At 37.6% G+C, this 23220-nt stretch overlaps 2 protein-coding genes across 7 annotated transcripts in view; one reads left to right on the top strand and one right to left on the bottom strand.

Moving 5' to 3' along the window:
• LOC131427429 (acetylcholinesterase) overlaps positions 1-23220 on the top strand; it is a 217780-nt gene that overhangs the window by 23831 nt on the left and 170729 nt on the right. The gene's annotated exons all lie outside the window — the stretch shown is intronic.
• The window catches only part of LOC131427428 (nucleolar protein 4), a 120773-nt gene continuing 99216 nt past the window's right edge, over positions 1664-23220 (bottom strand). Inside the window, exons 6-12 of one of the 6 annotated variants that reach the window (XM_058590602.1) lie at positions 7153-7237; positions 6972-7046; positions 6445-6908; positions 6222-6374; positions 5985-6130; positions 2485-2657; positions 1664-2395 (exon numbers count right to left, since the gene is read on the bottom strand). In XM_058590602.1, coding sequence (XP_058446585.1) covers positions 2235-2395; positions 2485-2657; positions 5985-6130; positions 6222-6374; positions 6445-6908; positions 6972-7046; positions 7153-7237 — 1257 coding nt within the window. In that variant the 3' untranslated portion in view covers positions 1664-2234. Of the gene's footprint in view, positions 2396-2478; positions 2658-5984; positions 6131-6221; positions 6375-6444; positions 6909-6971; positions 7047-7152; positions 7238-23220 lie in introns of all 6 variants that reach the window. The other 5 variants (XM_058590601.1, XM_058590600.1, XM_058590605.1 and 2 more) reach the window with 5 other exon arrangements.

The raw sequence follows: 23220 nt of genomic DNA, 5'->3' as shown, positions 1-23220 counted from the left end.
AACTGCCAAAAAATCGATCTAACTGTGTCCAGGAAACAAATAAAAGAAAAATTTAAACCAAATCGTAAAAATAGTGTATAGCATATAAGAAACCATTGTAACTTTTTTTTTGTCTGTAGTCTACATTTGTTAGACGAATAAATAAATAAAATGATGCCAATAAAACCGTCCACCGCAACGCATTTAATCCCCCCAAGCCTACTTCAAGACCATCTGAAGAAAGTGAGAGCTATATACGATGCAATGTCTGCAAGTTAGAGAAATTTATCAACCAATTGCAAGGAATTCATTTCTCTTCACATCTGTGTCTCTTAAGAAAGACCCACTCTTGAAATACAAATTGTCAGTACTCTGTATTTCGAAAACCGAAAATGTGATCTGAATACAAATCATGACTTATGTATGGGATTTAAGAACCATTTATGTGGAATCAAATTTTACCATAATCGCACCACATTATATTCACTTTTTAACATTTCGGAACCGGGAATTGGACAGAGCTGAAATTCAGAAACTTTGGATGAGAGCGTGAGGCTATATGCTTGAATCTAATGCCGTTTTCGTTTTTGAACCTAGACGCGGGCTATTCTGACTCCGAGTAAAACGAACACGTGGTATGCGCCCTAAACAACAACTCATGAAAAAAAGATAAAATAAACAAACTCGGCTGGATGCGTGGTGCGACCCGAGAAAATATTCAGAGCGAATCTACGCGATTGGAGTCCGATCTAGAGCGACCTCAGGTTGCTAAAACAAACATATCGAACGTTGTTTGGGCGACTCTGGGTCAGCTTTCGGGCTGCTCTAATCAATAAACAAAAACGGTTTAAGTTCATGGTTCATTGGCTCAGCAATCTTCGAGAAAAGTGAGTGACACATTTAATTCCGGAATCTGAAGACAGAAACTTGCCTAAACTTTGTTTGGGATTATAACTCATGGGCTGAAAAGTCCCGGGCCTAACACATAGATGGCGATGGTTTTATTGCAGTCACCTTTCTTCACTTAATACTGATCTTTAAAAGAAAGCTGTTAAAATTTCATGACATTCTATTCATTAGTTTGTGAGTTATTGTGCTAAGAGTGACGCTACGTTTGTTATTTTCAGAACAATTGATCAAAAAGAATATCGTGTTTTATTTTACACTGCTTCTTGATATGAAAAAACACCTTTTGCTCACTGTTGACCAAAAACGAGAACGTAACAAGTCAATCAAAACAATGGTAAAACTACATGAATTGAACTTCGAGTTGCCCCAACATCCATCGTATTCGCCAGATTTGGCTCCCAGCGACTACTGGCTGTTCGCAGACCTGTTAGAGCGGTGCTGGCATGATTGCGTTGCTCTTGGTGGAGATTACGTTGATGCATGAATTTAATTTTGTACCAAAATAATCGTGTTCTCTTTGTTAGGCCCGGGATTTTTCAGCCCATGTGTTAAACAAGGTATATGAGCGGCTCAATAGTCGGGTTTCCTAGTGATTGCATAGCCTTTCTATAAGAGAATAGAAATTGACTGCAGAATGTGTAAATTACTAAAGTTTATCAAAGCTGTACAAAGAATAAATCGGAACTACTTGAAAGAAACGACTGATGTGATTTTGGAAAAAACAAAAAACATGTTTGGAAATTATTAGTCGGAAGTACCCGTCAGGTTTTTGTCATTAGGAAATAGATCTCAACCAATAACATTGAACCTTTGTTTGCTAAGATAACCGTTGTAATTTTATTTAAGTTTTATTTTTTTTCAAATTACTCAATAGTTAAAAGTTATTCTGAGTTTCTTTTCTGTTTATTACAATTGTTTCCTTCTAGTAATTTGGTTAACTCCACCGGCAATCGTAGCATAGCTAATGTGTTCAGTTACTTTAGCAAATTGTTCGAAAGAAATCGTACATAATTTCCCTCTCGCCTTTGTCCGTTTTGCCGGAATCATCGTATCTATCTTGTATTATTTAAAAAATAAATATAATTTCTTTGTAGTTCTATATCACCCTGTGTTTTGTATTTTTTCGCCAGTTTTCAAAAATTTCAATTTCTAACTTTGTCTTGTTTTATTCAACACTTTATACACGTAACTTAAAACTGATTGCGACACTAATATCAATTTAGTTTTGCATTTGTTTCGTCTAAACTGTAACCGTACAGGTAGTTTTTGGTATCTCCAAATGAGTAACTCTTCACTTATTTCCGACAATTCTCAAACTAAATATGTACTCTACGGATGCTTTGTGTTTATTGCTGCTGTAATAGGAGATTCTCCAGCTCGTCAGCACTTCGCATCAGGAAGGCCGCACTCTCTCGGTATCCGGTCACCAATTGCTTGACGGCGGTGATTTCGGCACTGTTGAGTTTGTGTGCCAGGATGGGCCGTTTCATCGATAGATCTGTGGGAGCTGTAAATAAGTCAGATGTTGTTATTCAGTTCGATGGGAAGTTGATATACAAAAAGGGAATTGCGTAAACAGGAAACGCTTACCAGTACCAGTAGCAGACATTGTCGTGGTTGTACTGTTGGAACTGCTGACGGAATTCATAAAGTTCTGATAGTGTTGCGATCGGTTGGGAAACCCAGTGTTGTAGTCGTGGAAGTTGGAAATGGTTGGCACCGTTGTCGGAATGGTGGGCGTAGAACTCGCGCTGGCACTTGGAATGTTTCTGTAAGTATTAATTCGATTAATTCGATGTGGTTAAAATGATGAGTATCAATATGATAGCAATTTGGAAAACAAAAAACTTTGGCGCTCTATCAATTAAGATACATAGTTTCGACAACTGAATTTTTAAATGAAATATCTTGTATCATGAGTAAAATTGCAAAAAAAAACTTTCGAGAAAATATTTCTTACAAGAAGGAACCTTTGTCACTAATGGCAATATCAATATACTTTTATTTGAAAGGAAAGTGATTTCTACATTTGGCTCAATTGACAGGGAGTTTTCATTGATTGAAGAAGATATGAAGGTTCGAAGTAGGCCTTTTGAAATAGTTTCTCGTTGGGTATTAACACAAATGAAAGAAATAAAATCAGTTGTCAAGTGTTTTCAAGGTTTTCTAAGAACAAGCTTCATAATACGAATGTTGTATCTAACCGAAATGTGCTGCTGCAAAGGCACGACAAGGATACTTGTTCATCTTATATCTGACTGAAACTGACAGCTGTCAGCTCCAATTTGTTTGAACCAGTGATGACAAGGCTTAAAGCAAATGCAAATATCAATTTTATATTCTAATTTCTCTTATGCACTATGACAGCAACCCAATACTATGTTCACTACCGATTTTGGTCTTTAGCTTAAATAGACATGAGAAAAGGTTGTCGTAGGGACCATTTTTTGCTCACCTCTTGGTGACATTTAATACTACTTATGTGTAAGAGATTCTGATATCGATATGGTACAGATAGATTTTTGAGCCGAATACAGATTTTTGGAAAAATGTCCTGGCAACGTAGACTGGTACAACCATTTTTGTTTTTGAGTTAAAAGATGACTTTTTTGGTAATTTGCTGCTCAAAATATTTATTTCTCTTAAATGGCCAACGTGTTGAAGCAATAAACCTTCGAAACGTCGGCAATAAGCGTGAAACGATAATATCCTTTATAGCTAGGAGAAGTATCTGGCTTTTTTCTTATTTTCCGGATGTTGTCAGAATAATTTTTTCCTTCCTACCTACGACGAGGCATTTTTGCAGTTTGTTTCTAAACAACACCAAGTAATATGTCATGCGTATAACATAATCCTAGTGTGAACAGTGCGGTTTTAACTTCATATTACTATCGTTAAAACATGTTATTTTCTGCAGGTGTGAACATAGTATAAGGTTGATTCAGCAGAAGTGCAATTTTTTGACGGTGTTTCATTGTCATTTCTGCTCGAAAGTGCAAAACCAGAGCAATCCGCGCCACCAGTGTTGTTCAACAAAAAACGCCATTAGTGAGTGAGTGAGTGAGTGAGTGAGTGAGTGTGTGAGTGAGCGCGGAACGCGGACCGAAGCGAAGCGAATCAATGCGAGGTACCTTATGATCAAAAAAGAACCGGAATTTTCATTTTAAAATTCCCGCGCTTGTCCAATCGATAAACTTTTATTCTCTTAACGTTGGCAACACTTTTATACACATTCTGTCAAATTTTGACGCATATCGTACGATTAGTTTTTGTTTGGCGTATATACAAAAAAGTTGAAAAATTATCGTGTGGCGATTTTTATAATTGATGAAAATTTAGAACAACGGCTCGCCTTCGTTGCGCCATTCGGTCGATTGTTGTGCGGTTTCGACGTCATATTCATAGATCCACACCTCATCACCAGTTATGATGCATTCGATGAATGTGGGGTCACTATCTGCGTTGGAAATCATCTCTTTGGCCACATCAACACTACGCTGTTTTTGAATGAAATTCAGCTTTTTTGGCACCAGTCGAGAAGCGACGCGTTTCAAACCCAAAACATCAGTTAAAATGTGTTCGGCTGATCCATAAGAGATGCCCAACAACACAGCAATCTCTCTAATCGGTACAGAACGATTTTGCAACACGATTTGCTTCGCCGATTCAATGTTTTCTTCAGTAACAGATGTTGTTGGGCGGCCAGGGATCTGATCATGATCCAAGCTTGTACGACCACCTTTGAAGCGTTTATACCACTCGTATGCCTGTGTTTTTCCTAGACACGATTCACCAAAGGCCTTCTCTAACATTTTCAACGTTTCGGAACACTTAAATCCATTTGCAACACAAAATTTGATTCACGCACGTTGTTCTAAATTCTTATCCATTATAAAAATCGCCACACAAAAATTTTTAAACTTCTTTGTATAGACGCCAAACAAAAACTAATCGTACGATATGCGTCAAAATTTGACAGAATGTGTATAAAAGTGTTGTGAACGTTGAGAGAATAAAAGTTTAACGATTGGACAAGCGCGGGAATTTAAAAATGAAAATTCCGGTTCTTTTTTTATCATAAGGTACTGTTTTCGCTTTGCTTTGATGCTGTTTGCTTTGATCAAATGCAACTAGCTCGCACGCGCGCCTCGATGCTTCGCGTGGCGCTTTCACTGTGACAGCAACCTAAGGCTACAGGAAGGGAAAGCTCCATAGGCTTTTTTTCAATTTTCTTTAGTAACAGATTCGAAACGGCACGAAAATATTTGAGACTCTTCAAAAACATTACTAGTTTGTAAATTGAAATTTTTGACTTTCCCGAGTTAAATAGTTCCAGACTCCTAGTCTATCCTAACATCATAAATCAAGTAAACCTAGATTTCTCAGTGTATGGAGACACTGACAGTGTTGCTAGTGAGAAGAAGGTGTACTTTTTTTCAATACCGACAGTGGTTGTGTGAAATGCGCAGGTAGCTTTATACGGATCAGGGTCATTTCGCCGTAAGCCATTTCACCGGAAGCCGTTTCGCCGGAAGCCGTTTCGCCGAATGGGCCACTTCGTCGAATGTCATTTCGCCGAATTCTGAAGTCGTCTTTAATCGTAATTGGAGTTGATTTAAAATAAAGACAAATGAAAGATGACCCGTTTTGTTGACCTACAATTGTACTTCTTGAATAAAGATTGATTCATGAACCTCAGAACAGAGTTCCCAAGAAAACTTGTTGACTATTAGCTACTAACATCAAAGCAATTCCATAGGTGTATCTACTAGGCAAATGGATGTGGTATTTTCCGTTTATCAGGTGAAAATAAAAAAATATCTAATGCGGCTACCTCACATCGTTTCGGTTTTGGACCTAACTAAAGCATAGAAACGAGGCGGTTAACTTACAGGAGACATGACCCTTTTGGCGAAATGATCTATTCGGCGAAACGACTTCCGGCGAAATGGCTTTCGGCGAAATGACCCGCTTCCCTTAATACATACATTTTATAAGCATTTACACCTACATTTCTTACCAGAAGTCGCTTTTGGTGTCACTAATAGCTCTACTACATTACTACTAAACTCGGATTTCTGTGAATGAATACTCACAATTTCATTTGGTTCATATCCGGCGTCGTGTTCTGTATGGGGGACATTTTGGGAACAGGTTCTGTTTTGACCGTTGGTGCCGTATCGGTTTCACACTTCAGGTTTATGTTTTGATACAGGTTCGGTACATTCGGAGGTTCAGATGTCTAAAATAAAAATGAATTTACGTTATTCCATCTATCAACTGAACAGCTTAGTGTCACAGTCGCCTTCCGCTTCTGGAAGAGGAAATTTTACCATAAAACTTACCGCCGTTGTCTGATTCACCGATTGGCTGATGGGTTCCAAGCCTATTCGCATTCGCTTGGCATTGAGACTTTCATTCTCGCAGGCGAGTGCCAGAATCTGCTCCGCTTGCACTGATGTTAAGTGGGCAGGCGTAGGCCGGGACTAGAAAGTACAAAATATTATTGTTAGTGTTATCAGGCAATTGATTCTGCAGTATTTCATTGTGATCAACCTCACTTACAGTGTTCTCCCATCCTTCACGTGTTTTCTTGTTCCGACGGCAGGATTTGAGATACGTTCGAATACGTTTCCTTGCTCGTTCGGCAAACTCTGGGAACTGTCGTGTGCACGAATCAATGATGGCTTGAATTTTTTCCTTCGGTTGTTTGGAAATCGGAATTATGCGGTCCAGGTTCTCATCGACAAACAATCGTACAAACATGTTGAACGCCTTCAACCGTTCCGGATCATTCACGGTAGCTTCGATACGATCTTCGGAATCATCCTCCGATAGTTCGTCGTCATCTTTCTGTTCGGAAGAGTTCGTTTCGTCCTGCTGTTCAATGGGAGACGGCTGACGTTCGGTGATAGGTAACTGATTGAATGATGTTTTGGCGTTCATCGCTAGTGCATTTTGATACTGCTGCCACAGGTTGGTCATCGTGGCCAAATCTGGTCCTTCGGCACCGTTTTGAGCTGCAGAAAAAAAACACATTTAAAAGGACTTTGCTCGATGCGCTGTAGTTTAGATACACTAACATTTACCTGCTGCTGAGTTCTGATAGTTCCATGCCAGCAGCATTAATTTAAATTTGTCGGCGTCCTTGATCAAACCTAAAATTACGAATAATTTAGTTTAAATAGGCTATTCGTATTACAGATTCGTTAAAGATGTCAGATCATCTAGATGTTACGCTAAAATAGGTTTATATTAACGTACCAGCATATGCATCCTCCCCTGTCACTCCAGCAGTTGTTCCATTGTTTTCTGGAGTTTCGTTATTGTATGGCATTGATATTGAGTCCTGTAAAAGAGTAACAATAATATGGGTTAATAAGTGGATCACGCACTTCTTAAGTTTAATAACGTTAATTAAATCTGATTGATATATGATACATATCTCTTTGAAATCGGAAAAGTAAACAGCAATGAATATTCGCGTTTGCTATCTCAGAATTTGTGATCTTTTTTCATGCTTCAACTTTCTATTTCAACAGCTCAGTAATATTGATTTTATTCGTAGGTGAGACCGGGGCTAAGTCGGACACTCTTGGGAAATTGAAAAAAGCATCCATTACAACTAGGTTTTCACCTAATTTATCTATAACGTTGTATAGCTTCAACCTTCAGTTACATGTCCCAATTTGTGGTGTTGAGAAATATGCATTAGTTTTCGTAAATAGTCACGATGCAGTGACCAAGCCAAAACGAAAAATTTCAGAAACTGCGGAGCTAAATCGAATAATATAACACATGGATCAATAAGTCCCGAGACTAACAATGGAAACAACATTTTTTTTGCAAATTTTTTTTTATTCATCAACATAATCACCTTTTAGGGTGATACAATGGTTCCAACGTTTTTCCAATTTTTCAATACCATGTTTATAAAAAATTTATCTTTCGCTTCAAAATAAACTTCAGTTTCAGCGATAACCACCTCATTTGAGCCAAATCTTTTTCCCTGGAGCATTTTTTTAAGATCATCAAAGAGCCAGTAGTCACTGGGGGCTAAATCTGGCGAGTATGGGGGTGGGGCAGCAGATCAAAGCCCAATTCGTTCAATATCGCCATTGTTTTCATTGTTTTGTTCATTGCTGTTTTTGTTCCATCGAAAGCAATCGCGGCACCCACTAGGAAAAACCTTTTTCATGCTCAATTTTTCATGAAGGATAGTAAATACACTTCCATACGATATCTGAGTCATCTCAGCAATCTCACGGAGCTTCACTTTACGATCTTTCATTATAATTTGATGTACAAGAGTCCGGATAGCATTTTTCAATCCATTGTTTCGCTTGCACGGTGTTTTTACCCATTAAAAAACAATGTTTTATCAAAACATGAAACTCGTTTTTTCCATTTTTTAAACTAACTACAAAACGACTTTACTCCAACTTCGATAACTCAGCTGTTTCTGGTCGGATTGACTTAAAATTTTGACCTGTTTCAAGCAAAGGTAAGTACTCTAGAAGGACGTTACTGGTTACTGGTTTACTACGAGCGCCATCTCTGCTTCAGTCTCGAGACTTATTGATCCATGTGTTAGGAGGCGAAACCGAAAACTTTTTGGAAATTGTAAAAACACCCGTTACACTTAGTTTTTTTCCCAATTTACACAATATTCAATTGTGTAGCTTAAACTTACATCAACAATGCCCAATTTGTGTCATGGAAAATCATTCATTAGTTTTTGTACCAAGGTACCAGTAAACAACCCAAAATCCAATATTTAGCAATCGCGGGACTAAACCTTCTGTTTTTCACAGGAAAGTGCGTTTACAAAGTCAATTCATGAATCAAAATAATTGCTGGTTTAGAAGACCCAGACGGTTCAACGATTTAACGATTCCGGACTAGCCCTGGTCTCCCTGAACGTTGGAAACACAACCCTATTTGGATAATATATCAATATGGCTTATCATAAGTATGGGTTTACGAGTATTATTACATGGTTTGTAGAGAATTCCAGTACATATCATTTTTTCAATGTTTTGTCCGGATCTGGCATCTGCTCACTACGCTTCTGTTACGTTGGAGAAGCCAAAGAAGTAAAATGTCTAATTTGTCAAAAAATGCCGAAGTTCTTCCATCTTAACTGTCGTCGATGTCGAAAGATGGAAGAAAAACATACTGCAGCACAACGAAGAGTTATGGAAAAAGTTGTGCAGAACCTAATGGAAGGTTTCAAGAGAAAAGTCCGAGCCTTATTCGGAAATGAGAGATTCAAACTCACGTGAGCTCGGTGAATGTATGATGACTTTCATTTATATACAGCGAACTTATAATTTTATTAGAAAACATATATATTTTTTGCTTTGAGAAACAGCCAGGACCGGTGCATTTATTGTGTAAGCTAATCTTGTTATGTCAAATCATCCACACTTTTAACTAACTGATCGTCCCGCAAAGGGTTATAATTCATGGTGATAATCCTTAACGCCTATCTCCCACGCGTTAGAAATTCCGTTTGTCAAAATGGCATAATTTACTTTACACACTAAAAAAAACTCTGGAAAAAGAATAATGCGTTTTTCCAAATTTCACAATTTCGGCGCTCCCTTGATCTTGGCGTCCTAGGTGACTTCGCCTACTTCACCTATACCTTTATCCGGCTCTGGAAACAGCTAGGATATATTTGAAGTCGAAGGGAAATTACTTGTTTTTTCTTTCAATTGTTTTCTATGTTAATCTACCCTCCGATTGAGACAATCATAATCAACTATTAACCAACACTTAGAGGTTCAATGAACAGCTTTTTCAAATTTTTGTAGATTGGATAAACAAAGATTTCGTCAAAAAAGTAATGCAAAATCATTAATTTGCAGTATATTTCCGAGTAATTCGCGAAATAGAAGAGGTGTACGGTTAGGACAAAGAACAACAATATTCTTACGGTCTTCTTTGAACACTACTCGATCAACATATCGTATCTATATTATTTCTCCTTTTGATACTTGTTAGAAAATTTTGATATTTTAACTACTAACGAAACCAGACTTATATCGGCACTTGCTACTAAAACAGCTTTTTTTATAAACTTGTTACGGATTGATGATCGGATAAGCAGCTTTGGTGGCTATCAAAGCAGAGCTAAGTCAGAGTACTCTACATTCCGATGTAGAACTAGACCTTTTGTTTCAACAGATGTAGCATCAAATTTCTTAATGAGGAAGGTTTTTTTTTAATTTAAAAGATATTTTTATTCAGGCCTATTTGCGTACAAGCTCTACGTGGCCGAATTAGCCGATTTTTTAAATAAATAATTTTTTGAAGTGGATCTCGTTGTCACTCTTTTTCTAGGAGGAGAAGAGTTTCCATTTCCCTCCTGCGAGGGTTGAGGGGCACTTTGTTCGTGGCTCGTCTCGTCCTCCGTTGCCGCATCGGTGGTTTTGTTGTTGATTTCCGTCTTCTTTTCGTTTTCCTTGTTGTTCGCAGTCTTGAGCTCGTTGCTAGTTGCTGTAGGAGCGCCTTGCGAGTACGCTCACTAGTTTTCGTTGTTGAACGGTTGATCTTATCTTTGGTTGAAGATGTTCTTTTCGCAGTTTCAGTGCAAGGTTTACCGTAGTGTGCAGGTGCAGGTTGTTCACAAAACTGACATGTAACCAGCTAATTTTCATAGGTAATCAGCGTTTTACACCGATGTGTACCACCTTTACCACAAATGATGTATGATGGAATTGCCTTACGTAGTTGCATACGTACCACTCGCACGCCATTCCGGATGCCGGGGAAAAAATTCCGCCATACTTCTCTTTCGATGGAAAGAACTTCACCGTACTGCGACATGATTTCCCGAACGCACTGATCGCTGGTCTGCGGGGGAAGGTTATGTACGCGTACTTGTATGGCATTTAATGTTGTCACACTCAACGCTGTGCACCTCGTTGTTAACCGAAGCGAATGCAATTGCATCGCTTTCACGTTTAAACATAATGTACACACAGTTACACGCCTTATTGAATTGAATCTCAGTTACATTATTAGCGTCTAGATGCATTCGTTCTTTAAGTAAGATTTCAATTTCATTTACTGTTGGTCTAACTTTGCAACGCTTGAAATCTATACAAATTGAATTTGGTCTTGTTGGCCAAGCTTCAGGCTTTGTTAAATCGTATTTGACCATTCCGTACACTCTATTGTTCACTGCACTGTATTGTCTTTGTTTCTTTTGCTTCGACCGCAAACGATTTTCGACTGTGTTGGCTGAGATGCGAGCACGAACTGAATGAAGAAGGTTAGTGCTACTGTCCTATTGACACTAAGACTCCTTCAAAGGGTCAAGGCTCATACATACGACAACTGGCTTGCGAGATCAGCTTCTCTTAATACCACCTACCGACTGTGATTCTGATCATAATGTTTAATAATTAACAAAATAAGTCATGTGACTGACACACAGATGGCGCCATCATTGTCAAATCCATATGACGTTTATGAAGTACCAACTTTCAAAGAACTATGTGTGAAATTTCTTGATATTTCGATTAATCAGAAAAAAGTGACAGCTATTTAAGTGATGCTGCACCGTAAAAAACCATTTGTTTTTAGTGTGCTGAATTTAAGCGTGGTCGGACAGATACCGATGATGGTGAACGTTCTGGTCAACCAATTGAGGTGGTTACACCAAAACACATAAAAAAGTTCAAAAATTGGAAAATAGTAAAATCATAAATTGAAATTGCTTGAGATAGCTGAGGCCATATTTACAAGCATGTCCATATTTAAAGCAATAAAACAGATATTTGCGTATATATAACGTATATAACAATATATGACAATGGATAAAACATGGATGTATCACCTAATACCGGAATCAAACCGATCATCATCTGAGTAGGTACTGCAGTGAATACATCAAGTCCGAAACGTCCAGGAACAAAACTGTCAGCTTCGAGGGTTTTGGATTCAGTATTTTGGTATGCACATGGTATAATCTTGAGAAAGGAAAAACAATCAATAGCGAATACTACATACCGTTGTTGATCGTTTGAATGCAAAAATCAAGGAAAAACGACTTCATTTGTCGAAGAAAAAGCAACTGTTTCACCATAACAATGCACCGATTCACAGGTCGATGGCAACGATGGTAAAATCGAACGAATTCAACTTCGAATTGTTTCTTCATCCACTCTATAGTATAAAACTGGCCCCAGTGACTGCTGGCTATTCGCTGATCTAAAAAAATTTTAAAATGAAGAAGCAATTACTGAACGTGTGAAGCCTATTTGAGGCAAAAGACAAATCCTTTTACAAGCACGGCATCGATAAGTTAGAGAAGCGTTGGAATGATTGTATTGCTCTTGAAGGAGATTAAATTGATGAATAAAATCGATTTTCGGCTAAATAAAGTGTTTTTCTTGGTTAGTCACACGATTTATCGAGTAATGTGTTAAATGGATAGTCTACGTTGAAATAGTATTAATGGTACCATTCGTAAAGCAATATGAGTTGGGAAATTAGCACAATAGAATCAACAAAAATTACGATACATTTTCACAAACAAATTTTGCTTTATCCCGCTTTTAAATCAGAACCGTTAAAACACAATAGTAAGGTTAAAACCGGGTATAAATAAACTTTAAATTAATTAATTAATTTATATATTTCAGGGCACCCAAAATAAAACACCTTAAATAACTATAAAAACCGATAATCAAGTGTCATATACTATACGACTCGTCAGACAAAACTGTGCACTATTTTACTCGGAGATTTTCACGAATTTCGACTCAAAATAAAGGTCGTCGAATTCCAAGAACTGCTATTAAATTTTCTTCAGACTGACTCACTTTCGGTTACGTATGTTGATGAGTGTTAAATTCAAAATCATGTTTTTTTTAAAGTATGATATAATAATAACTATAATATTGAAGCTAATTTCCTAAACCTATAAATAGAAGCTAATTTCCTAAATATAAAATAAATAGAAACTAAGCTATTTCCCAACCCTGAACAATTAATCTCCTGCTTTAAAGAATTTGTCAGTTGTAGGTAAAATATACTAATTACTGCTATAGTACTATTTTCCTGTTTCCGCTTTCGGAAGAACTTCTAATTTCTCAGAGATGGCTGAACGAAGCCTTAGATTCAAATGAAAGCCATTAGGATTTCGTCGAATGTTGTCCAAATCATACTTCCGGTTTCGGAGTTACAAAGTGAAAACTGTTTAAAATTTCGAAACATTGTATCTGTACTTAATGCAAAAATCGGATAAGTGAAACATAGTTAGGGAACCCTATTTAATTATCTTAAATGCAAAATTTGATAAAAACATTGATTCACATATCACAGCAAAATTAAGCATAACATATTTCATATTCTAATATAGTAATGAGATAATTTCAATGGAATGTCATCATCTCATCCTCTGAGCCAATGAATTGAACAGTGACAGAAGATCTAACTTTAACTGAAGTTTTAAATATATGAAATTGATTGTAGAACTGGTAACGATCGCTAGTACTGCACATTGGATCAGAATTTTGATTCATTTCGAGAGCCGAAAAATACAAACAAGATTAGCTAGGGTGATTAACGATGCAGTTACATTGTTTAGAGACCTGGTGGGCCAGGTATCATGCACAATTCGATTCAGTTCGTCGATATCTCAACATGTCTGTGCGTGGGTTACACAAATGTGCTCCCAATTTCATCGAAGACGGCTGTATCGATTTTCATGTTGTATATGCGAAAATTACAAATCATTGAGTAACTCGTATATTTTAAATATTTGGTGTTAGGTTCAATAATGAGAAAGAAAATGTAATATTTTGTTATTATTTTTTTAAGTGAAATACGCTATCTGATTTTTTACACTTTAATTTGTACTCTGCATAGAAGCAAAGATATTTTATATGTCCACAAGAAGCATAGAAGCAAAGATATTTTATATGTCGCTTCGACAATAGAACGTCATCCATTTCCCGAAAACAATACCGTTCAGACAAATTTCAATGTTCACTTTTTCATGCAACAAAATTCTTACAAATGTTCCAATGTAGAGTATCGCAAAAACATGCAATAAATATGCGTTGTATCTATCCAGCATTTTTCTAGATTAGATTATAACAATAACAGGAGAAATCATTTTCGGCTCCATTACACTTGTTCAGCTCAGTTTGCGCTTGTGGAAGTTTTTAGTGGACCTGTGAGCAGGTTTCGAAAAGTCAAATAAGAAGATTTTGAATTTGAAGACGCAGCACGCTCTGGTAAATGGATAGGCTAGATTTAAACAGAAAAGGTTTAGATTTCGCTTCAAGACAATTCACCATTGAACAAGTTGAAAGTCTTGCGTGACCCGCCTGGTAATCTTCAATGAGAAGTGCTTGATTATGCGGTTTACTCACCAGACTTGGCCCCATCCAACTACCACCTCTTGGCTTCGGTGGGCCACGCACTTTCTGAGCAGCACTTCGATTCCTATGAAAATTCACAAAAATGCAACCACAAAGGTAGTAAATTTTACTGGAAAAGTGTCAAGTGAAGGTTAATAATCAGAAAAATGGCAAAGATGGAAAATCTTTCCAATAAACAGGACTGATAATAAGACACTATTTTGACCGGAACTGAGAATCGGCACAGTTGCATGCAGTTTGTTAGGCCACAAAGACAAACTGAATGCAAATGTGCCGAAATTGAAATTTGAAAGAGTTTTGAACTGAATTCAGGGGTTTTTTGCGTGTTTGGCATCGTCGCTCTAAATGACGGTTTGAAATTTTAAACACACTTTACCCAGTAACTCACGAACCGGCTGTCGGATCCGGATAAAATTCAATTGCAATCTATGAAACAACAGAATCATATGAGTAACATTCTTTGTGGCAAATACTTGCGCACACAGCTATTTTCCAATCTCGATGAACTGATTCGAAAGGTATATAACGCTCGGCCTTCTAAGTTTGAGAAGGTTCGCAGTGGTTGCATAGCCTTTCTAAAAGACAAAAAAACGTTTGACTCTGGTGAAATTTAAACCAACAATAAAGAAGAAACTGTAATGTTTGCTGGTTTGAAATCTAACGTATGCAGTTTCTGGATGAAACAAAAAACGGTAAAAAAGTGAATGATGTCGACATGTTGTCATTGGCCTTTTTAGCAAAAATAAGTGTTTCATCTAACATATTAATTTTATAATACAATGCACATAGAAAATCATCAGAACAACGCGTACAGTTTTGCCAATCATTCAACTAGAATTTTAGGCATTGGGACATGGAAAAAAAACTAAAAACCTGACTAAATACTCTCGTAGCTAAGCTAGGGAATAGAAAAGTGTTCCATTCTTTCAACACAGCTACGCCGTTCCTGATGCAAATTGGGATTAGGGAGAGGCAGAACAGAACGTTTTGAACGGGTCCGCACCGGGCTTGATTGCAGTACGGAAGAGACATAGTCGGAGGGGTGGGGGTAGCTTTACCGCGCTTCACGCCAACAAGCGAACGGAATAGGGATGGGACAGTGCGTAACTGCTGCAGGGGGTGGTTTGATGCATTAGGCGAACTGTTTTCATTCCTTTCGTATGTATTTCCGGCAAGTGATGATGGTGACGGTGACGGTAGGTGGCTTTGGGGCTTTTGGTTTGGGATGAGACAAGAAGATGAGTGTGGAGTTTAAACTGGAATGAGGCGCTATTGGATGTTGGAAAGGGGATTTATTACATTCCCTCGGGCAGTTCGAGAGACAGAGGAAGAACAGCATCCCCGTTTCGATAAAGTGCAAGTAGATTTGAAATGGTACAGTGGGGCCTGCTAGTATAGATGTGGTGTTCATATATACCTTTCGAACAGGTTGCGGGACGGGCAAGTAGATGTATTTCTGTACCCGTCACCTAGCACTATATGTTGCTTGTAGCCACGAATGAACGAGTTTGTGCAATGTATGATGATGACATATGGAACCGAAGGTGGAGGGTCCATTCTACTCTAAATAGGGTGTACAAACTAAAGCGAAACTCCACCAAGCGAGACTCCACACTGGCACGCTATTGCGTTTTTGGGAGTGCCTAATGGAAAAGAAAGCACGGAAGGATAGCATTGAGTATAGACAATATCAATTCTTCACCCGACTGACCCACGAGTTCTCGCCTATCGCTAAGCTTGATGGGTTGGTGCCCACTGGATTGAATACATAGAATCTCCATCAACCACCCACCATTCGGACATGTCCTCAATTCGTTCGTTACTTTTCCCAACTCCGGTATGCCGGACAGGACCCTCGCAAAATATAATCACTCGTCTTCTGAAACTTTAGCCTTTATAAGAATTTCCCCCAACCTTGTAGTGTTACCCAAAACTCACCCTGCAGTGTCCACCCACTTATTTCCAGAGGGCGCCCCGTGGTAACTATTTCTAGGTCCTTTTAAGTTTGCGTCTTATTCGAACCACCATCAACAGTGACTTCCGAGCAAGAAAACGGTCCCCTTCGTTGGTTTTCCTTCATCGCAATCCCCTTCATCTTCTTCTGATACTGCTGCTGCCGTTAGTCCCTTGTCATATCCCCAGGTCTCTTTCTTCGGCTTAAGATTAATTAATTTTTATATTTTCAGCCATCAGACAGCAGGAAAAAGGATCGGACAGAAAGGGTGTCCGTTATGGCTCGACGAGGTACGTAGGAGGAGGTGGATGGCGGGATGGTTCCGAACTGCTCTCGGAGCTTCCACAAGACTAAGATAAGAAAATGGGGAAAACGAGACAAGGGCAGGAAGTAAGAAAAAAAACTTAGATGTAGAAGCTGGGGGAAAATTCGATTCGGATTTTTTTTCGACGTTGCCATCACCGTACAGAAGCTCTTTGGGTTCGTTATCCAACAGTGCCCCCCCTATCCGATGTCCCAGGCCTCGTCCGGATCTAACTTTTATCCTTCCTCCGTTGCGGTGCCGGGATCAGGGCGAACTCTCTTTGGTCCCGGCACTGCTGTAGACCGACTATGATGTACCCCTCCGTCGCCTGTGCACTGTTCGGAATGCCTTGAGGATTGAACCGGAGAAGGGGGTGCAAATGGGAACAGAGTATATCAGCATCCAGGCAAGAAGCGCTGGTGTTTTTTCCGGCTTACTCGATGCCATTTGGTGAAGGTGGAGGGTTTCTTCCTCGTTTCTTGCTAGCGCTCAAACTGTCAGGAATTAAAAAAGATAGATGACGTGGGACGGCTTGCGGAGTTTCGGTTCGGGCACTCTGCAGAGATAGCCGGGTAGCACTTGCACCGTGGGATGTCAGCGGGTGGCGGTACCCGGGTGAAGGAATAACTTGAGAAGTGGGTGGCATATTTCGAAAGGAACAAGCAGTCCTTTTTTCGGCTAGTAGATGGAGGGTCTGCCTTTTTTTTGTATTCTCCGGTACGACGGTTGGAAGTTGTATTGATTTTCGGAGAGAGTTGGTCTAGCGTTGTGACGATAGAAGAATGAAGAAGATAACTTGGAAACCAAAACTAGATAATGCTTTCCTAAGTATAACCTTCTTGAAAATGTTTTATCCGGTTATCGTATTTTCACAGTAAATAGTCGTATGAAGAATTAAACTCATCGAACAATTTTGGTTAAATTTTGATAATCTTAAAAGTACAAAAAAGAGAAAATCTCCGACTTTCAAGATAAAAAAAGATGTTATTTTATTGAATAAATTTCTAAGCAGTCTGTGGAAACTCAGTGACTAATGAAAAGCATATATTTAAATAAAAAATATCCACTGATACGCAACTCGAGACAGATATGTTACATACTTTCTTCTATATAAATTAGCCTCTGATTTATTGCACCTTAAGTTGAAGTATAGTTTTAATAAACTTTATTACGTGCAGTTGAAACTATGCTTTCTAGAAATTTGACGTGAATTATTAGTTATTAAATTAATTATGTTGAATACGGGGTAAAATGAAAGGTAATAATAATAATAATAATAATAATAATAATAATAATAATAATAATAATAATAATAATAATAATAATAATAATAATAATAATAATAATAATAATAATAATAATAATAATAATAATAATAATTATAATAATAATAATAATAATAATAATAATAATAATAATAATAATAATATTAATGCTTTTTATGGCATTGATTTTGTAGGAAGTGTGCTTTTGTTTTTAAAAAAATAAATCCATGACCAAAAAGGAAAAGCGTTTTTACTTTCAATAAAGTTTTAGTAGATTCTGTGGATTTTAGCCCAGAACCGTAACACGCTGTCTATTGCAGTTTCTTATGTTCAAATTATTTATTTAGCCTAGTTCTGAAAAGTGCTTTGTTGTATCTAATATACGATTCCATTCAACTCGTTCCAGTATCGATCGCCACCAGCTAATCGAAACATCTGAAATTATTATGAGATCTTCTACTTGATCAACTGTTCTTGATATGTCCATGTTTCTCGATCGAGGGTTTTTTCCAGCCAAACTACCAACGCGATATCTTCGTCATCAACCGATATACGTGGAGGGAGAAAAAGGTTTTCTCCCTTACAATCTGACCAGCTTAGATATTTTGTCTTCGATGGATTTGTAATCAGTTCGATTCGCCTAGCTTTTACCAACAGGCGGATGAATGATTCCACCATCAACGCAAAGTTAGGAGCAATAATATCAACATACGTCGTGAGCAAAGTTGAACGAATTATCGAAGAACTGTACAACAAGTGTCGAACCTCGCATTTCTAATCACATTTTTAAGAGCACAAATTCGGAAATTCGCTTTAAAAATGCATAATTTTGAAAATTTGAGCCGATGCTCGGGGTTATAAACTGCATCATTATAATAACTAATTGTCATAAAACTACTTCACCCATAAAATACAATATAAGATCTTCTAATAATCCGCGGGAAGGGTATCAGCTGTTAACACCGATCCATACGCCAAACATTTAGTTTTGATTCCTTTAAAGAGTATTTAACCTTAAAGTCATTCGTCTCTTTCTGATCCTATGTGCGGGGTTGGATATCAAACCCAGGCGGGCTGCGTGGAAGGCATCTACTTTCCTATCACGCTACACCCATCCTCCTATACTTAATTTACTAATAAATTCGATACTTAGCTGTAATTCGTTGTTTCATAATGAGATGAAATCTTATGTCGGTGTTGTGCGATATCAAGAATAGCCATGAAATCAGATAGTGATTGGAAAAAGATACAATAAGTTCACCACAGTTCTTGCTTTCTTCCAGACAATGCCCAATTTTTCAATTTTGGCCACTAGCAGGCGAAATACATGAAAAACTATTTGCTATGAATTTCATACACTTGCTTATTCTATATCATCATCATAATTATGAAAACTTTCTGTTCAACGATGGAATTCACGTTAAATTTAGCTATGACTTCAGTACACATTTGAGCTGAACTGTGAATTGTTCTAGCATCATTTTAAGGCGGAAAAATATTGAACTCTAGAAATAAAGTAATGGTAATTATATTACCCTAGTTGAAAAGGAAAACACAAATTAGTCAACTGAATATGAAATATCAAGTATTAATAGGATGAAAATTAATTTGCAAAACCGGCTGCTCGGCCACCAATGCAAATTGATCTCCAATATTAACTTCCCTTTCTGAGCAGCCCAGATAACCGTGTTTTGTCGCTGAACTGGATAAAAATAACACCACGTCCATGTGCTATAAGTAAGTCGTGATATCTGGCGAAGTTATTTCAAATAAAAATTTATCCACTGGCTTCCTGTTCCATGTCGTAAAAGTCCACTAAAACGGAAGTTCGCCAGCCAAGGTGTATTTCCCTGTCGATGACTTAATGGCTGCAGAAGCTTAAATAATGCAGTCGTAAACGGAATATTTGTGGACTTCGTGTCACAGTACTGACTATTTGAAGACATAGACATAGTCGTTTGTCGGTTCTGGTAAGGCTTGTTGAGATGGCTACGTATTTATCACTGTCAACTAGTTGGATAAAGTACAGGATTCGTTTTTGGGCTGCATCCAAATATGGCAGCTACTGGCGAAGCTTGCGAGCTTGCTCTCAGACGGAAGCATTTTACCAGATTTGAGTCTGAAAATGTCAAAAAGTCTACTGCATTTTTCCAAGTATCATTGCATTATTCTGGTCAGAGCTCTGACTGGACATATCAAACTCAACTATTACATGGCTACTATTCAGCGTGCTGAGTATTATTTTTGTTATTTAAGCACTCCATAGTGTCTGATATATAACTGTCCCGCATTGACGTAGCTCCGTTTCCGGGTATTTGGTTCTCCATACAGAGTCTGTTTAAGGGAAGCTAAAATTGAAGGATATTCTATCGTTTCTCACCCAATATGGTGAAGAGCTGTAGTCGGAGGAGTTCAGCGTACTTCCTGCAGTGCATGTAACCGTTCCTCATTGACCCTGGAAGGTTTTGGCAAATTGTTTGACATCTCTTATGGGATGACGAATTTACTTCTTCTCATACATATTGCGAATTATTCTGCATTCTTCCGGGTGTGGAAAATAGTATCGCTTTTGTAAAATCTCCAAATATTCTCCTGTGGGTTTGAGATTTTAATTAATGTGCATTTTGGCACCTGCAGATCGTTCAATATCCTTTCGAGGATGCAGAACGATTTTTTTCTTTTTGTTTTGTGTTGTTTTCCACCTCACCCACTCCACAGTTCTTTTCCTTGTTCCTTTTATCCTTTCCTTTCCATCAGGAGAATGATGAAAAGTCACGACAAGGCACAAATCTCCAAATAACCAGAGGAACGTGCCACTTGAGCCAATTAGTTCTGATTCCTGATACACTCAAGTCTTTTTTAATGCATCGGTTACGTACCGTGTAACAAAATCGAATGAAAAACCGCAAAACTTTGAACATTCGAATAAAATATACGCATAACTATAAAAATTCTCATAGAAACAAACCGCATAACTTTGAAAATTCGCATGAAAAGCTACCGTATAAGAAGTCACATAAAAAGAGACTTGAGCGCACATGTATTAAGATCCGTTTAAATAAATTGGATCTATTGTTGAAAGTTGTTAGGTGAAATCCTCAACAGTTTTGCTTCATGCCTTCCTTAAAAGCTTGAACAGCCAATACCTTTAAATAATTTTAGTCCATTCAAATTTGTATCCTTTACTTTCTCCTAGAGTTTTCTGAGTTACGAGCTATCGTAAGGGGAGTTTCTTCTGTAAACAGGGTTTTTTGTTTCTTCATTTCAAGCGTAGGTTTAAAAAAGCTGTGGGTTTTCTGAATTTAAATTTTTATGTAATTATTATTCTGATTATCCAAAGTGTTCTCATTATTCTTATATGAAACATTCATTTTCGCTCAAACGACCAATGCCAACTTATCGATCACATTCACTTTTCAAGTCAGCAAATATTACAGCTTCTTCTGTCGTATCATATTAGTTGAAATTGCACCTGAGTTAATGATTGATTCATCACTTTTTTGTCATTCAGAGAGGCTATGCAATCACTGCGAATACCGACAGTTCGTCGAAATTTCAAAATGTTTGTGTGCTCAAATGTAAGCGACAAAGAATGTCACTCATATTCTCTGGAACTGGCTGAACCGATTCTCACAAACTTACAATCAACTGAATGGTCCTATAATCCTAATGGTCCTGGACTCCTATTGTACCATAGACTGCTATATAATTTTCTTCGGATCCGACTGCCGGTTCGTGAGTCACAGAGTAACGTGTGTTTAGCATTTCAAACCTTCTTTTAGAGCTTCGATGCCATACACGAAAATTCAGTTCGAAACTGTTTCAATTTATAAGTGCCTGTGCCGGTTCTCAGTTCCTGGTTCCGGTCACATTAGTGACTTATTATCAGCAATAAATTGTTACATTAAAAATCATTTTTATTTGTCATGAAAGTGGTATCTTCAAAATATAATTTAGAATTGCTGGTATCATCGATTACTCGTAGAAGTACTACCAAGTGAACTTCTAAATAATTTTCGTTTATTTTTTGCAAATAAAACACATTCATTGCAAGGGAACCGTTATGATTAATTTATTCGAAATATTTTCAATCATTTTTACTAATTTTGCCGCTAATTTGGACATAGCTCACCAGCTTTCAAAGGGTTAGCCATTTTCGTACATTTTATTTCTCTTTAATAGGTCTCGAAAGTACGGTTAAGAACAAAATGCACCGATTTAGCATCATCCCGCTCAGCAGATCATGAAAGTGTTTCATGATAACTGTAACTTTGATCGTGTTACTGTTCTAGCACATTTCCACAGTTATTTAAGTTTCACCGTTGATGGCTCCTGTTGTGACGAAACTTTTACTTTACTTTAAACAGGTTCATACAGCCTGCCAAATAAAGTATTTGAATGCAAATTTCGACTTTTCTTAATTTTAAAACGATCATCTACTTTGAATTTATCTTTTTCGCTATAAAATTACTATTCTGGTATTTTGTGGAAGTTAGCTTTGACATATGCATTGTCACCGATATGACAACAATTGTAGTGTTTCCTAGCATGGCTTTTAGCAGCCAGGCTTGGGTTGCCGCTGTATGCACGTATTCTATTTAATTTGAAAAATGAAATTTCGATTTATACAATGACATTGAATAATTCAAATGTTTTCTTGCATGAATTGCAAAGACTGAACTCGAAAAAAAATGCAACATTTTTTCTGTGTAAAATTTTTCATTGCATGGGTAAAAATTGATGATATTTTAGGTAAAACTAATCAATCGTGGTTATCGACATTCCGGATTTTCGGATAAAAATGATAGAGGTCGTGAAGAATCCAGGCCAGTTCAACGAATGGATACCAAACTGTTGTGAATCGAAAATTCTGTTGTGTTCAGTATGGTAATATTACTCAAGGAGAACAAGGCAATCTAGTAGCTAACTGGCTGTGGAGAAAAGTGAAGAAATGTTACCCCGTGAACACAAGAAAGGTGAGGGATTATTTTCAGCACAATCCGAACCCACCGTTTAGGATCGTGGCCAAGAAGGTCAATTCTTCGTAATGGTTTGTCCAGAAGCGGACCGGACTTCTTTTCTCCAAAGTAGGGAAGAGGCTTAACCGAACCGGTCAACAGAATACGGTGGCCAAACTTCGCGCAGGAATCGTTGTTGTGTCAGGAGTACAATTAATTTTTGGTTATCATTTTTGTATGTTGCATTTATTGAGGTAGTTACAGTGCAAAAATCAATCAAACTTTCTATCAGAAATCAAATCTTTTTTTTTTAGCTCAATTCGTACAAAATAAAGAACTCTTTTTCGTTGGATCTTGACTGCTTCCATCAAGTTTCACACAGTATCATTGGTCACTTTCTTCGCTGGGAACGAAACTTTGGGACTGTATCACGCTGACAACTGTTTTC

The sequence above is a fragment of the Malaya genurostris genome, chromosome 2, assembly GCF_030247185.1.
Source record: "Malaya genurostris strain Urasoe2022 chromosome 2, Malgen_1.1, whole genome shotgun sequence".
Taxonomy (NCBI): Eukaryota; Metazoa; Arthropoda; class Insecta; order Diptera; family Culicidae; genus Malaya; species Malaya genurostris.
Note: the sequence above shows the minus strand (reverse complement) of the source record. Positions and strands in the feature narration are given on the sequence as shown.